The following is a 17,927-nucleotide window of genomic DNA, read 5'->3' as shown; positions in this document are numbered from 1 at the left end:
CTAATATGGATATTCCTAAAGAAGTTAACAGAATTAAACAAAGACATTTTCTGCAACCTAACAGTCATTTGTGTCTTTGAAACTCATGTTGAGTTTTGTAAACTTTTAGTAATTTCAGAACTGAGCTGAATTCCAGTCCCAAGTCACACGGGTTATATGCTGTTTCTCTCCTAGGAGAACAACAGTGTGTACTTCACAGCTTTCAGCTGCAGACTGCTCTTTAGCCTAGACATGAGCCTTGCATAAATTCAGAGGTCACCAATTATTATGACTTTATCAAGAACCTTATTAATGATCATTAAAAATAATCTTGCTTAGAAGGGGACTGCTGTGGGAAAAGCCCATCCTTCCTATTTATGACTATTAATGGTTTTTTTTAATGTTTATACATTAGTGCAAGGAACAGTGTTAGCATAATTCTAGTGTAAAATAAAACCAGCTGTATCCATTATAAGTGCATTACTGCCAGGAACTGTAAATATGTTTATGCCTGATAGCCTTCTGACTCAATAATATCCTGCTATCTCTGTTGGGCAGGCAAGTTTTGAAACCAAGAAAAGACAGGTTATGATTTTCATAACCAAACCAGGTTTCTTTTTGAAGTATGTTATCTAAATTCAAATTTTAAGAAGGTCATTAAAAAAATCTGCCTGTGATTTTAAAGGAGAACAATTGAAATGTCATCTTCAAAGTGGTGGCAAGAAAGTATGATGTGCACTAGGAACAGGTTTTTCCTCCCAGATATACACATACGCAGACAAACCCTGCCATATCATACCATACAAACAATTTTAATTGTGTAGTTACAGTCAATAACCACTCCTAGTCAGAACATTTCTGCATAAAGAAAATTGTGATACACTTATAAAAACAGCCAGCTGTAACAAAATAACTGGTGTTTTCATAGCAATAAACTCATAAAAAAGAAATACACCTTTATACAGAAAATTTATACAGCTGTAGCTTTAAAATTGATTGTAAACCAAAGGAAGACACATTGCAAACATCAATTATTTTCACATTAATTGCATAAGTTTCTAAGGTGATCTATTAGTTTTATTTACCTAAGCTTATTTGCATGATAGTAAAAATTGCATACAACAATAAGAGTGAAGCTTATAGTATGAATTGCTTGGATAACATAGAGCACTTTTTATAGGCAACTGTGTAAAGCACATTTTCTCTATTTAAAACTTTTAAGACACTTTGTTTTACTGCCCATCAAAATACATTTATAAATAGAAAAAAAAATCAGTATGATAACAAGAGAAGCAATATTACATTTAACGGAAACTTCCAAAAAAATTAATTACAACATGATGCTGCAGGATCTACAAATAAATAATGAGGACTAAATTGTGTTTCACATTTTCTTTTTCATTTTCTTTAAAACCATGTAACAATGAGAATGGAAAAAAAAATACAGTGACCTTTATTTCCAAAAGAAAACAAATCTGAATTACGGCAGTGCCATATAATACAAGGCATTTGTTGGCATATGTTATCTTTAAACTGCATTCCACAGTCTATAGTTCTTTTGTAACATACAATAGAACAAGAGTAACAAACTCTTTTTATTTTATTTTTTTAAATAAATGTGAGTTTCCAAAGATCAAGTGTGGAGTGCTACAGTAATAATTAAAAAACAAGAACAAAACAGAAACAAAAAAAACAGTAAATCACAAAAGTTGTAATGCTTGTCTGAAGGCTCCAGAATCAAAATCACTGGTATCATGCTTATTGGGTACACTCACAGTGTATCCAGTGAACACAAATTAATATCAAACAATCCTCAACGCTTCATCTGTTGCTGCGAAGCAGTTTGTAAAACAGAGTAAAACATCTAGTGCAGTCTGCATTATCCTTTTTTCAACTTTTGTGCAAGTTTTGGAAGATTCATTGGCCAAACAATGAATAATAAAGGTTTTTGACAGAACGCAAGATGGAATTTTCATTTCATTAGTAAATACCAGTGGCACTGTTGAAAGAAAATAATACTTTTAGATCAGTCTTTCAATTCGGCATTAATCTCTGTGTTCCCTTCTACTGATAACTCTTCTTCTAGTTTAACTGAAAAAAGCGTGTTTGCATTTTTGTCTTGGATGCTGTCTTCCAAATCCTTGAGCAGCTCTTCTTCCTTGTATTCTGCAACATCCACCTCCAAACCAGAATTGTCCTTCAGCTTCCCATGGTGCTTGAGATAGTATCGCTGGTTCTGAAAGAACTTGATAATGGTGTACTTGGGCAGGTCAAGCTGAGCGGAGAGAGTCTGGATTGCTTCTTCATCTGGATACAGGCCTACGTCTTGTATGAAACTCTGTAGGATCCCCAGGGCCTCAACAGAAATCTTTGTTCGCGGTCGGGGTTTCTGACGATTTTCATCCTCAGATTCAGCTGGTGATGCTACTGTCGGTTGCCTTGGGGGTAGTCTGGGACCTGGTTGTTGTTGCTGTTGCTGCTGCTGTTGCTGTTGTTGCTGCTGCTGCTGCTGCAAGACAAAGAACAGCATTTTTTTGTACATGAATTCTTGCTCATATTTTGTTACCAAGAAAATCCCGGGGGCGGGGGGGAATTGCAAAGCTATAAACAAGGGCTTAGTAAGTTTAAAGAACAAAAAGGAAGGAAAAAAAAAGAAAGAATGAAAAGAATACCCTGGCTTTGTCTGACTGAAAGCGGTGATGATACAACATCGGTGTGGTTTAGCCGACAAATTTTAATGAACATGCTCCATGAGTCAAGTGCAGACAAGACAAAATGCTAAGTAGGTGACATGGTATAGGATTAACTTGACCAGCTTAGCCAGAACTGTAGCAAGGGCAAAGTGAGAAAAGCGCCAGATGAGGGCAAATGTGCCAGAGCTCTGCCAGCAACAGCAGCTGCTGCCCAAAAAGGACTGCAAATCTCTAGCAATAGCTAGATGAAGGGATGGGGGAATCAAGGAGAAGGAGAGCATTTTAGCTAAGTATGGAAATATCTCACTGCTGATCTGACCTCAGCATGCACTGAAGTCTCGTCAAACTTGCAAACATTACAACAGAATGCCTTGGCTGGGAGTGCCTAATGTCACCCTGTCAAACCCAGCCTCGGCAAGGACAAAGAGATCTGGAGGTAGGAAGTCTCTATTTCCCCTTCTGGCTCTGACCTCTCTTGCGTGTGGTCTTGGAGCAGGCCTGTGTTGCCTGTGTCCCAAAGTATAAGCAGGGAACAGACCTATTTACCTGCCTCTGTGTTCGAGCTGGGGATTATTTAGTTAATATTTATAAAGCACTAAGATGCAAAGCTCTAAATAAGTTCCACTATTATTATTAGAAGGGAACATGCTGCATTCCAAAAACTCAGGCAATAAAAATGAGTCAGTATGCACATCAGAAGAATAAGATAAAGGAAATTATGATGTAAATAATTAACAAGAGCTTAAAATGAAATTTTGCAAGCATGGATTCAGAAACATTCTTAAAAGGTGAGGCACTGAGCCCTAGGGACAGAAATGTTTTTCTCATCTACCACCAGAGTACAGTACACTGTAAGATCATGTTTAAAATCAAAAGTAAATTTATCAGCTACTGTTTGTGTTGACAGTTCTTTTGCTGCACAGCACAGGAAGCACTGGTTAGTAAGATATTTTGGATCAGCAAATTTCTTGTCATATGGTGCAAACCACCAGTTATTATTAAAAAACAACCGCAGCAAAACAAGCAGTTGCTATCACTACATTTCATTTCCCTTTGCGCGTCTCCCCTCGACAATTTTTTGTGTGTTGGTAGTGGTTTCCAAGCTCCCAGTTGCAGCTCTTTGAGACACTAAAAAGCACAAAATGCTGTACAAATGGTATAAATACTGGAAGCATAATTCTGTCCACTTTCATAGGGCCACTTGTGGTTGTGGAGGCTTTGCAGAGATCTTCACAACCTGTTTAGAAGCCACTGCTTTAAGTGGTCTTCAGATTCTAAGGTCTGACACAAATGCTAGTGGAATTAGGGCCCTTTCCTCATCCCTATTCCTGCCCTTTCATGTTTTATGGTCTGTGAGCAGTCCCATTCAAGGCTCCAATCCTAAAGAGACTCAAGACTACTCCCAGCATATTAAATTCTTACAAGACTTGAGGCTTTGTATATACAGTTTGAAAACTTGAGTCTGAGCTACATATTTATGCATCTACAACAATTACCATGTACAAGAGCGGAGACAAAACTCAGGCCCAATCTCCCAATCCTTACTCTTACAAGTCATATTAAGAGATTACAATGCAACTGCCTATGTGAATAATATTTGTGAGATCAAACACACAACTTTTATCAACAAGGCAAGAAAATCTAAGCGGCATAGTGGTTGAATGTTCATACTGTTCATAAGCTTCTCCTTTTATCCCCTTAAGAAGCGATTTTATTAAAAACAATGTACATTTTCAAACAAGTGCTGTTTTATTACTTAATATAGATCTTTCTCTCTCTTTTTGCTAAATCAAACACCAAGTTTCCAGGCTTTCACAATTATTTTAGTACTTGATATCCTAAGGGATTGTCTTATTCAGTTTGCTTTATCTTTAATATACACTCATGTTGTTTCTGGCTGCAAGATAACTCTATCCTTCCTAGCTTTGTAAATATTTTTCTGTATAGGTAATACAAATGATACCCAGGGTCTCAGCTGAGGTTGGGAAAGCATGGGGTAATATCTGCCCCTTCGGGTAATATCTGCCCTTTAAGAAGGAGCAGTTACAAGACTGACCTCAGGCCTTTTGTGAGAGGCGATTAAAGAGTGCCCAGCTCAGAGAGACACCAGTCCCTACTGACAACCTGGGCAACAAAGCTCAGCAAAACAGCCAGTTCCGCTCCTGGTTGGCAGCGTCTGTCTGAGCAAAAAAGGGTGGGTGCAGCCCCTGGAGGAGGGGGCACCGCCAGAGCTGCCCTGGAGCGGAAGGCAGCTGTTTCTAAGCCCCATGGCGTGGGCCTTGCATCCCCTCCTCTCTCTCCTTGACATGGTGCCCTTGTGCCAGCTCACCTGCGGAGCAGCACCCAGCCAAGGTCCAGCGGTCAGCAGGCCTGGTAAGAAAGCGCCTCTATGCTCTCCTTTCCCAAGGGTGGTGGGAGAGGGGCTCTGAAGGAAAAACAAACAAATATTGACTCACCCCAGTCTCAGCTGGGGTTAAAGTGGGATGAGGAATCCCCTTCCCGTCACTCCTACCTGGGGGCGAGCCACCACTGCTGAGGGTTCTTGCTTAGTTTTTGAACAGCAGCGCAACAAGGTCCTCCCACTTTGCTGGGAAGACCTTTGACAACGGGTGCCACACGGCCCTGCCTTTTGGCCCTGGCGCCTGTCCAGCCAGGGACAGCCAGTGCAGGGCTTGCCCTGCCCCGCACAGAGCTGCCTCTGCACTGCCACCACACGCGTTCGCAAAACACCACCGCACCGAAACGAAAACTGTGGGTGGTCGCATGGTCTCCTTTGAACCCCGGTGGTGGACCGGCAGTGTGCTCTTATCTTGTATCGGGAGACCTGCATTTAGCCTGGCCGGGAGGAAAGAAACACTAATTTCCTCTGCTCCGTTTAAAGCTTTATTTACTTAGCGCTCTGCGAGATTGGCCAAGGTAAACTAACCTGAATCTGTTCTGCTGGCACATGGATAATGTGGGAAGGCCTGTCACCATGGTGATGAACTGCATTGCTTTCTTGTTCATAAATGGCATCGCGTTCAGGCTGAGGAAGACTGAGGAACCTTCGGATCATGGAGAGATTCTCCCAGAGGGTCCTGTTCTCTGGTGAGGGATCTTCTTTCCAACGTAACAGCTCACAGAGCCACCCCTTGAAGATAACACCAGCAAAACATTAGTTTTTTTCCTCACTTTGTGAGTGGCAAAATGAGGGTGAAATGTGTATTTTAGAGGCACTGCATTCTCTCATGCTCTCCCCCGATACCAAGGTGCTTTCATTGTGCAAGCTGAGCTTAAAGCAAACACAGATGCGCTGAGAGGCTGCCCTCCTGTTTTACAGACTCTTCCAACTACAAGCATTTTGGAAAGCACCTTCCCACCACAGTGCTGCTGTTCATTAGCTTAGAAACAAACCAGTTGATGAAGGCAGAATCCCTTACATGCTCCCCGCTTCAGAACAGGGGGTTCACCAATGCCAGGATACTCTCTGCTCTGCCTATGCTCTTTCATGCAAGGCTACACCCATCTGACAGCAAGGACACCATATTTTAGGAGCCAACAGATTGTCTGCTGAGCAATTTTTACATTCCTGGTACTACTACTCAAAACAAGAAAGTACTTCAGATATCTGCCTTGACTGCCTAAAATAAATCACAGCGGTACAGGAGCTCCCTAACATCCATTCAAAAGACTGGAATCCTTTGACCAGATGCAGCCAAGTAAGAACTTCTTCATTTCTGCTACAAGTAAAGGTGTCTCTGTAGGTGAACTTATTTCAAGTGATACATGACTCTGTTTCCAGATTGTCCTCATAGACCCGGAAAAAACCATTCTCTCAGTTTTACATACAGTATTATTAGGGCTTGGAGGGGAGCAAGATGTGCTCAAGCTTCTGATACACCCTTTATACCACTTCCACATCACAGAACAGCAATGTGCCCAAGAGCTTACCTACTCTAACTCAGATGTGGTTTTGGAATACATAATATGAAGGCTACAGAATCCCCTGCAAGAACTGTAGCAGTTCCTAATTTGCTTCTGAAAGAGACATATGAGTTAATCTTGAAAATTTAATGTTTCCTTACGTCTTCTCGAAAATTTAATTGAGGATTTTTTTCTTAACTGTGCATTGGTAGTTTGAAAAGAAAAGCGCAAACCCTCTAGCTAGGGCAGTGTGCATCAGCAGAAATTTTCTGGTATATTAAAATTTAGAAACATAATATTACATGTATAAAACATGCATATTTCCTTCCTTTTAGCTTCAAGGATCTGTTTTCAAAACTAGGTCCATGCAATTTTATTTCTTAATGCTGTAGGAAAGATAATGTGACATTTTATTGAATCAACAAATAATATAAATGTACAGAAGCTTTTAGATCCTTTTTATGTGTACTGGTAGTAGATTAATGGTTTATCCAGACTAGTTTACTAATAGATACAATAGATACATAGACACAATATAGATACGTATTTTCTTGAACACATTCATACATATCTTTAGCTAGCTAGTTAATAAATGCAGTGTAAAAATATTGCCTCAACAGGAAGAGGTGAAAGTAAACAATCTTAATGCATTCATATAGTATACAAAAATTTTTAGTGAGGTGTGTATAAAAATTCGAAGTATATTCGCTTAGATATAAGTGGAAAACTGAACAAATGACAAAGGAGAAAATGCCCCTGAGAAACAATCAAAATGACAAATGTTATAGAGATGGTGGTAGCAGAGCCGAGAAAGCAAAAATTTAAATGGGGCCAAAATCTGCCAGCTGCTCACAAGGTGTGCTAGGGTGGGAGGGGAGAGGGCAGAGAACGGTAGCAGCAGAAGGGCTCCCCTGCAGCCCAGGGATGGAGTGCACCCCATTCCTTGACCATGCACTAAGGGGGCTGCTGGGTATTCCTCCAGTAAGGTGACTGGGAAACATGGCCAAATGCCTTCATATAGAGCTGTCCCAGCTGGAATCATATGGCATGCTCTCAAAACAGTAGCAAGGGTCTGTGGAATCTCACTGGAATATGTTAGCAGGGTAATATGGAAGCTCTCCATGCTCCTAACAAAATCAACATGTTACTCATGGGTATACGCGCCGGCTTATGCTCAACAGTAGTATTAGTCTTCTGCAGTAAGTTAAAAAAGGTGCAATCAGAAAGTAGGGGTAGCTTGTTGGGGATGGAGGAGGGAAGATGATGAAGAGAAACCAATCTAGATATTTTAACTGAAAAGCAGTTACAAAATTCTTAAAAAAAAAGCAACCCATAAACCAGCCCCTGCCAGAGCACAAAAATTTTCCTTTGGTTGTCTACAATCTTCACTGCTTCACAGTGAAACTGTTGGCCCTCTTTCTAATGGTGGCGAAATAAAGAGCAGAGCTGACTATCATGACAGTTTGGTGAAATTAAAAAAAAAAAAAAGACAACCTGTCCCTCCCATGACACCTCTCTAAGGCATACAGACAGACTGGAAAGGAAGTTGCACCATGCATTCAGAAGCTGCACATATTTTGTCTGCTGAGCACGTGCATCACAGGTTTTTGGGTTTTTTTGAAAGAAAACAGTAGAAACTCTTTATAATTAAAAAATGTCCAATAGTAAAAAATTCCTAGGCAATCACATTTTACACTTATTAAACATGCTACACAACAACAGCTTTTGTTAACTAAGAAATACCTTCTCCCCTCACTGTCTTTTCTGTTTCTATATTTACTAGATCAGACCTTATTTTTACTAATTACTGATGGCTAACATTGTAATTCCAGTATTTTTCTGTCAACTTTTGCACTGAAATAATACTTTAAACTTCTTATCTAAAATTATTTGATTAATTTTAACTTGAAGCAGGTCCCTTCTAGCCTTTCAGGGAAGCAGCAATTTTGAGATACTGAAGACACATACTTCTGACAGGGTACACAGAATGTATTGCTATTCTACCAAAATATCTCTATTCCACTGGGTTTGTCACACTTGTAAAGAAGCAGATACACTCTCATGAAACATATGATGGACAATATGGAAACAACCAACTGAATTCTTCTATAATTACACAGATAGAAACAATTTTTTGGTCTTCACTGCTTATTTCGGAACATATTTATGAAAGTTGATCTCACCAATGTTCTCAGAAAAGATAGTGAATGGACAGTAAGAGAGGCTGTAGGGGTTTTCTTTGTTAAGAGACTAAGGACTTTATACCAATACTCTTTCTTTTGGTTCAAAACAAGCAAACAAAATGATAAGTATTTCACTTAGTTTCAAGTTCAGAAATCTGTATATGAAATAAAACTCATTCATAAAAGTCAGTTAAAGGAGAGTGTATGAAAAGTTTTTATAAAATTTAGGAAAAGTAATCATCCAGACTTTTCTAATGGTGAATTTTAAGTTCTGGAAAATTTGAAGGTTTTGTTTCCATTTGATCTAAAAAGGTATGAACTGCTGCAGATAATGCAGTTGAATTTACAAGTGAATGCAACAGGGCTGATTTTTCTCCTCTTATGCTTTTTTAAGTCTAGAGCAAATTCTGCCTAGTTCAAACAATTTGTTCTGAAGGAGGGCTTGAGCGACTGGTTGTTTTTTTGCTGTTTGGTGGGTTTTTTTGTTTTTGTTTTTGTTTTTTTTTTCCCCCTGACTTTATCGTCTTACAGGAAGTGGAAATGACCACAAAATAATAAGGAAATATTTATAACTCAGATTAGATCACAGCCGGTTTATACAGCATATATACTACATTGTTAAAAAAACAGACTTAAAATAATGAAGCGGATACATTTATGCAGCAAGGCAAACCCCCCAAAAACTCTGCAATGACATTGGGAACAACCTTGATTTTAAAACAGAGTAAATTTGCCAGGCAACATTACACTGAATATAAAGAGAGTACAAAGCAAAATATAAACATTAGCCACATGTAAATATGTTTGGAGAACTTTCAGGATGTTACTACTTTTCAAACTGACAAAGTTTAATTTGACACCTTCTGTTCTAAAACCTTTGTTTCTATTCAAAATCACGCCTTTAGCTGCTATCAATCACTGTGCTCTCCCTATTACTTAAAATACTGGCATGGGCCCTGGATAAGCTGAAAATGCCATGCAGATGAATTCTGAGATAATATGTTCAAACCTGTTATATACAACACAAATCCTGTAAAGTTATGTATTGTAAACCTACATTTATTGGGAACTAAAAGTCTTAAATCCATCTGCTACAAAGAAAATACTGTTATGCACTTTCAAGTAACCAAGTACCATCTGCAAAGGTCTTGCTACAGTAAGCAAGAAAATGGTGAAAAAAAAAAAGATGCTAAACCTAAGATATTTAAAATAAATAAGAGTCTTCTGTCTGGTTTTCTGATAGGGATTTAGTACAGAAACAGAAGACATTAGAGGAAAAAAACCTGTGAAAGCCGAACTGCCAAACTATTGCATGAAAAGCGCAAAGAGGATAACTGCCAAAACTCGGGCTCTGCAATACCCATGAGCATGCTTATTTTAAAGAAAGCACTATGAATTTTATCTATAGATCCAAATGCTATTTTATTCTGACCTGTGCAGTGTATAAATAAAACCTTCTGCTCTTTCACATGGTTTCTAACAAACTATTCTTGCATTCTGGTATCTTTCTTATTAAAAGAAAAAAAAAATACACTTAAGGTGTAAATACCTACCCTAATTAGATCAAAGAGGATAACATTACAATCATGAAAAATGTTCTCTGGCCAAAGCTTTCCAAATCAGCAACAAACATATCTAGTCTGGGAAGAAAAGGTTTCAAGGTAGAGCAATTGAACATGTTTGGTCAATTTGTTACAGTGGTACTAATTTGGCAAATGATGAATATTTCTTACAGAATAACAAAGACTTCAGCATTTTTTAGAAAGGCTGTAATTTGAATCTAAGAAGGCAAAACATTTTAGAGTATCAATGCTAAGATATCATCAGTTTTTCTTCTGTATAGTATATCTAAGATTATTTTGTATCATTCTCTGGGGCATATAGTATAATAAAAATATATGGTGTTAAAAGAAATGAGTCTAAATAGGGAGGTATTTGATATAAACATTTTAGCAGAAAGTGTGAATTGCATTTAAGCATCTACTGTGAACAAAGACTAAGTACATAATCCATTAAACTGTACTTCTAACTAAAAAAAATTGAGTATTGTAGACTAAACTAAAGTAGGCATTTTGAATGAGCACATTTTCAGCAACTAACTAGAAAGCTAGCAATTTATCATTCAACAAATAATTTCCTACTTTTAAAAGAATCTGTAAGTGTTACTTATGCTAATGAAGACTGTTTTTAATCTGCCCACAAACACGCTAATAGAGGGCAATTTTTTTTTTTATTTACAATGCTGAAGGCACTCCAGTTTATAGAACACAGATATGAAATTACACTTGGTAAAATGGGCTCTTAATTGTCTGAGTAATCCAAATCCTTCACCTTTAACAGGAAAGCTTGTAGACAAAACAAAGGAAAAGAACGCATGGACTAAACTTTAAATATTGACTTTTTCCCCTTCAAAAGCAATCCAACTTGCTTTACAATCTCATGATTGTTCCAAATGACTGTGTTCACCTTAGCTATTTCTATTTCTTTTCAAAACAGAATCTAAATATAGAGGGGAAGAAAAAGGGCCAACATAGCCACTGCCATATATGCATACAGTCTTAGTCTTTAGTATTAAACTTGTAAGCTGCACATTGCACAGAGAGGTTGCTTTTGGAAAAGTCATAATACTTTGAGCGAGATACATAATGGTAGCAAAGGAGTACTGAAAGCATTTTAAATTATTTACTAGGTTAAAAGGGTGAAATGGTACTTTAAATACATCAAATTTCATCATCTGGGCCATTTTTTGGTGGCAAAGTGGTATTGATCTTTCCAAATGCTTAAAATTAACTATTTCCAGAAGGTCATTATTTGATTAAAGGCATTAAAGTTGAGGGCAAGAAATGATGCACTTTGTCTTCTTTCCCATTCAAATAATCATATAATTTAATCAGAACTATCCCTTCATGTCCTGTAATAAAAATGTTTGTCTTAAGATATTGTTCTTTACCTAACATATTAACCTTTAAATGTTATGAAGTTCTTAAGAATAATCTCTGCTTAGAGAAGATTCTTCCATAATGCAATGAAAGGATCTCCAGCATTTAAATTGATAAGGCCAAATTTCCCCTACATATTGATTGAAAAATGCATTAAATCCTTCAACTGAGATTTCTCAGAGTGTTCAACAGGATCAAAAATTCAGGGAGATCTGAATCAGTAAACTCATGCATATGGCATTGAGAAGCAAAAATAAGCAAACGTCACTTTAGCACAAACAAATACAACAAATAAGTAACAATGGATGCTGCTTTAGTTTATCTGGGAAAAGCCGCTTGTGTTACATTTGTATTATCTGAAAAAATATAACAGGCACGACCCACCACAGGGTAAGAACAGAGCATTTGATTCAAAACTCATTTTCAGGGAGAGATCACTTAAATTTGACTTCTTTCTGCGCGAAATACTTGTGGGTTCAGCCATGGGAACAAGCCTAGATGATGAGAACAGTCCTTTTTAGACTAAGATGTTCTTCTGAAATTTCCTGACTGCAGGTTTATCTTTCCTAAAATTCATTAAGTGTCCAGGCTATCTCCTGTGCAAAGCTGAATAGACCTGAATGCTTCACAGAAGAACTGAAGTTTATTAAACTGGTATTTTTATAAAAACTTACAAAACCAAATAATCTACAAGACTTAGTATTTTTTGATATTGACCAACACATTTGTTAGTGAAAGTCTTTTAATTTTAGCTTATATTTTCAAGAAATGATAAGCACTGACTTCCTTCTGTGAAGTACATGCTTTTTAATTTTTAAAAACTGCAGTGAATGTTCAATACTTTGAGATTTCCCTATTTTTCAGAAAAAATGTCTATCCTTAATTCAAGAAGCAAAAGCTGGTTTTCAGCTAATTCCAGAAGATGGATAGAGATCTTGATATGTGGCCTAAAGTGACAGTAAGTGTCCCCAGAAAGATGGTTACCTTAGTATTTTATTTACACTAATCAGCCTTAAGTTTCAGGCTTTGCCTTTGAGCATTCCCCTAAATCAGACAAAGTTTGAAACCTTTATCTCCATATATTTCTGGTTTATCTATTTTATTGGCTTTCATTACTAGAACGTTGAAAAGGGAAGCCAGATGTGAATTTTAAATAAATCTGTATCTGCCATCATCATAGATGAGATTTAGCAAAACAAACAAACTGAAAACCCCACAACCTCATAGGGCTTTTCAGAAGAAAGGTAAACTTCACTAGCAGGAAAAAAACTTCCTTTGAAGAATACTGAAACAGATTATGCCATTTCCTCAACTTTCTTATCCTACCCATTATTCAGCTACACCATCTGTCTGGATGTTATCTCCACCTTTCTCTGGGTGGTGAAAAACAAATGACCAAATAGCTAGCAGTGGTACTGATACTATTTCACCACAATTTTTTGGTGGTATTTTAGGGGAAAAGGATTCCTAACTACTCTTCATCCCTCTGCCTTTTCTTCTCTCTAGCTGTAGCATTTAGAAGTTAAATACATGTCTCTTATTGTAAACATCTAAACAAATAAATAAGAAAAAGAAACTTGCTAAAGCAATCTCTAAAATTCAATGACAAACAACAAACAAGTATAGAAGCAAAATGATCTGGAGAGCTGTTGCTCTGCTCCGACAGTCTTGTCTGTCATATTGGACATCTGCTTCTACCCGGAGCCACGGTGAGTGGCTAAAAGTCAGTGCTTCAAAAAAACTTGCTGGATTAAGGTCTGAGGCTGTATCAAAACTGGTTGGTGTGTTCCCTGTGTATGAGTACTGGAGACATACCACCAGCTCATGGAAAGAAAAAACCTAACCTGTAACTCTAAACCTGACTGAAAACATCAGTATCCTTACTTTTTAGTTGAGTACAGAGAGAATTCAATAATCTAAACGAAGGGCTTCTCCCAAGCTTAGTTTCTCTGCTCTCAGCTTCCTCGGCCTTGTCTTTCCCTTGTTCAAACGTATGTTTCTTACAGTATTGCCTTCAATTGCCTAGCAATGATAGATAAGCATATGCCCTAATCAAAACAACAATGTGGACGCCTTTGAAAATCTTACATAAAATCCAACTACATTCATATGTAAAAAGAAGGGGGAAAAGTAATAGATGCAAAAAAAATAAGGGGTGAAGCTTTACTTTGCCCTCTTCTGCTCTGGATCCTTCCTCTTTCACACATACAATTCAACTGTTATTGTAATTGCAAGATAACGTCTGACAAAAATGGACTTAACAATAAAAAAAACCCAAACTACACAAGAAAAAACACCTGCTAATTATTACATAAGTCACTTAGTTTGGTACATTACTTTTTATAATACGGTCATATGAAATGGGTCAGTGGGTTTCACAGAGGGTGACTGGCAATATATGGCCCTTATCTTTTATTTAAGTAGATAGAAATACTGATTTCATTGCAATACCAATGTGTCCCTTGAAAGTAAATACAATCCTAAATCCAACCATGACCCTTAACAGCCCACATTTATCTATTCTTAAACATGCAATCAATTTTGTATGGCAGCTATATCTGCAGTTTAGTTAGCGTCTTTAATAGAAAGAGCTTGGCAATTTTAAAAATCTTCTTTACTACTATCAGTTTACAAGTGAACAGCAAATGTTTGCTATTAAGTTGCTTACAGAGATTTAACATTTGCTTTGGGGGAAAGACCTCCAGTAAAAATGCCATAGGGGCAAAGCGTCACTTCTGTAATTACTTATATGTGTGCCTATCGTGTTGTTAGATACTTTTTTTTATATATTATAATTTCCCAGACTGAGTAATTTAATTTTGTGGCTTCTTGTCACATGTTTTTTTCTTTCTAGAATTCATTTTGGATCAGGGGAAGATCTTCCACACATTGAGGAATAACAGGCTCACAGATATTTGGACGTCATTGTAAATTCAGTTCTGCTGACAAGATGTTCGAACAAGTGACATCATTCCAAAACATACACAGCTCAAATATGTTCTCAGACATCCCTTCACATTTTCACAGCTTAAATAAAAGTTTTCATATAGATTTCAATTAGACATTTAAATATTCTGGGAAAATTTCTGGTCTCTTGCAGTTAAGCTTAATTCTGTAGCTCTCAGTTTTATAGTGAAGAACACTTAATGCTCTGATAATGTCAAGGGTGAGGGGAGTCTTAAGTAAATTGAAAAGAAACTTTTCTCTGACTTTCCTGCAGATTTTTTTAACCATAGAAATAGTCAGAAAATTAATAACATCCGTTATCTCAAAGCAGTTAAAAAAAATATCTTTAAAATCCGTATCTGTGAGAGACAGATGCCTCTCAGCAAATGAGTAGGGAGCAGCCAGAAGTGTCTGTCTGACCCATGGAAAAAGAAAGGCAGTGAAGCCCTCAGAAAGCTAAAAAACCTGTAGTTTTAGGAACAATAGGAAAGCTGGATCAAAAGGGAAGCTGGAGACATCGGGTTTCTCATTCCTGGGTAGGAACCAACACCAGAGTGTTTCCAGATAGTTTGCTGTCACGATGGGGTCAAGAACAACCACAGGGGAGAAGTTCCTAGACAGCAGTTCTTAGTGTTAAAATTTTCCTCACTGGCCAAGAAAAGTGCCAGCCCACCTGAATCTCAGCCCTAGCCATATTTCCAGGCAGCAGTTTCGGCACTACCTTCTGCCCTTAAATGAGGGGCTGCATGGAGCAAGAACGCTTCTTCCTGCCATGATCCTTCCCATCCTGTTCTTCAGGTGAAAAATATCAATCCTGTTAGTCTCTCTCCTTGTAATAAATGAGAGTAGCAAATGATTTCTCAGAGGTAAAGCAAACTGGCTGCTCCAAAGCAAAAATAAAAAGAATCTCATTTAAAACCCTCTTAGCTTTTCCCCCCTTAAATAACTGCTTTTACATAAACAGTAGAAAGTTCCTATATCAGTAGAGCTTTCTCTTGCATGCTGTATGTACTAGAGATGCTAAGCACCAGATATTAATGGATATGTGTGAAATTCTTGGGGTCCAAAACTTCAGGGAATTCTGCTAAGGACTATTCAGTCCAAATATCTTTGCTTTACAATGATCCTGAAAACTGTTTTCATATGTTTCTCAAATGCCATCCTGAAGTAAGAGAATATGATACTGCACAGGAATAAAAATGAAATAACAGATAGAATAACAGATAGAATCTGGCAGATTTGATATTAGACAAATATTTGCAAATCGGAATTTTTCCTCACTTAACTAGCTGCATGCCTGCCCTAGACTATTCAGTAGATGCCAACACTTTGAGGTAATTCACAACCAAACATCTGAAGTTTGACTTAGAAGCCAAATTTGAAGAAAGTAAAAAAAATAGAGGCAATGAGAAATTGTTAGGAACGGTGAAATTAAAAATTCTCTGGAACAGAATATCATCTTTCTCACCTTCCACCTAGAAATTCTGTAACATTCTTTCAGGTGTTATGTGTTTTGAATTACCCAGTTTAACATTAAGGGAGAAAACACATATCTATTATTTCTCACTCCTGCCTTTGCCCAGCAGCCCTTCACCTGATTTGTAATTTGTCACTCCTTTAACAAATTGCTTCTCGGACTGTTACTGTATATTTGTGTTTGCACAAGATGCCTTTATACTTTGCAGTTATGTGTTTGGCAGCTCTCATTTTTTCAGCAGGAATTTTACCCTGTCATTTCCTGTTTAGTTACGTGTTGAGCTTGCTTTTGTTTTCTGCGCTGTTTACTCGGTACCCTGCTTCCCCCACTGCCGGGAACCACAGGCTGCTCACTAACTCCTCAGCCTCCTCCTCGCCTCAGCCACCACAGCTTTGTTTTCGTTATGTCTGTCATTAACTCTCATACAGCTCACTCAAACTTTCCTCCTTTTTTTTAATAGTTAAAACACTGATATACTCAATCTTCAAAAGCCTCCTGAATAAGTGATCTGCCTACAGCAGGCATGAGCAACCAGAGAAATCAAGAGTATGGCTCTATGCCTGGCTAAATCCGTCACCACACAGGGAAAGGAATGATGCTTCATCCACAAAGCCAGTAGTGCTGGTGACCAGCCCAGTGAAGGCCAAAGGCATGGGGTGCCCACACTGTGCCCCATGCACAAGGGGATATTTGTACAAAGGGATGGTGTGTGGGGGGATGTGCCTGGGATGGGACTCCAGCAGCCAGGGGACAGTGGTAGGGCAGGAGAAAGAGGCAGATGGAGTGAGAGTGGATGGTGAGGGTGTATAAGGGACAGGAAGGGGTGGAAAAAAGTCAAAGGAGGACTAAAAGGAGATCCATAATGAGAGGAATAAGGGAAGGTGGTGAGAGGAAAACAAAACAGAAGGTGAGGGTATAGAAAGCAGGAAGAGAGATTAAGAAAATCCATCCTGCCAGAAACAGCACCTCTTGTCAGGCAGACAGCAGGTGCTGCCTGGGGAAGAGCTGATTCATGCATCTGGAGTGTAGGAACCGAAACAACTCTACCTAAGGAAAAAACCCCTAAAAATAAAAGACTCAACGGAGGTAGGAGAGGATGCCATGCTTTTTTCTTTTGACAATCCAGTGCTTCCCAATTGCATGACATTTTTTGAATGGCTTTGCAAAGAAACGAGAGCTGTATTTCGAGAGCCTTGCAAAAATCTTGACAGTTCATTTCATTTTCTCATCCAACATGAGCCCTTCCTGCTCTCCTCTTCATCTTAGTTCAGCTCATTTTTGAGACATTTGCAGCCACAGAACCTCCAGGGCTTTGGCTGTATCTCTAGGACAAGATTTTCTCTTTGTTTGGGGTCTGCTTGGCCACTGGGGGAGTCGCTAACGGAGATGGCACTGCCATGTGATGAGGGACACAGAAGGTACACCCGCACCGACCTACTCCAGCTGAGCTCTGGGGAGCTAGTAATGCAGTAACTGCTGGCCAAGTGGTATACAAGTATGGGTCTTTAATCCTCTCTGCAGCAGCCTGGGAGGCCATCTACACAGCCAGATTTTCTGCTACAAACCATGACTTCAGTGGCTTTCAAAATCTGTCCTGCCCACCTTCTTCTGACCGACTTTGAACACTATCTTAGCTTCCTGTCTCCTGCGCTTTCGATATTGCCACTGCATCACAAATCACTGGCAATGGATAAAACAATCTCTTACTAAAGCTACTTTTTTTTTTTTAAACCTCTCCTGGAAGTCTTATTACAGATTTGATGAATTTCTATCTGATGCACTACACCTGACAATACCTGCAACAGCT

The 17,927-nt window shown here is 38.3% G+C and overlaps 1 protein-coding gene across 7 annotated transcripts in view; it reads right to left on the bottom strand.

Moving 5' to 3' along the window:
- Positions 1–770: 770 nt before the first annotated feature.
- Positions 771–17,927, bottom strand: part of SATB1 (SATB homeobox 1) — a 92,714-nt gene continuing 75,557 nt past the window's right edge. For 4 of the 7 annotated variants that reach the window (XM_027717328.2, XM_039390618.1, XM_027717326.2 and 1 more), the window contains 3 exons: positions 5,599–5,802; positions 5,002–5,097; positions 771–2,488 (listed from right to left, as the gene is read on the bottom strand). In XM_027717328.2, the coding sequence (XP_027573129.1) occupies positions 2,006–2,488; positions 5,002–5,097; positions 5,599–5,802 (783 nt within the window). In that variant the 3' untranslated portion in view covers positions 771–2,005. The remainder of the gene's footprint in view (positions 2,489–5,001; positions 5,098–5,598; positions 5,803–17,927) is intronic. The other 3 variants (XM_027717330.2, XM_027717332.2, XM_027717331.2) reach the window with 3 other exon arrangements.

This window comes from Pipra filicauda, unplaced genomic scaffold (assembly GCF_003945595.2).
Source record: "Pipra filicauda isolate LSUMZ 115617 unplaced genomic scaffold, ASM394559v2 scaffold84_size4826128_pilon, whole genome shotgun sequence".
Classification (NCBI taxonomy): Eukaryota; Metazoa; Chordata; class Aves; order Passeriformes; family Pipridae; genus Pipra; species Pipra filicauda.
Note: the sequence above shows the minus strand (reverse complement) of the source record. Positions and strands in the feature narration are given on the sequence as shown.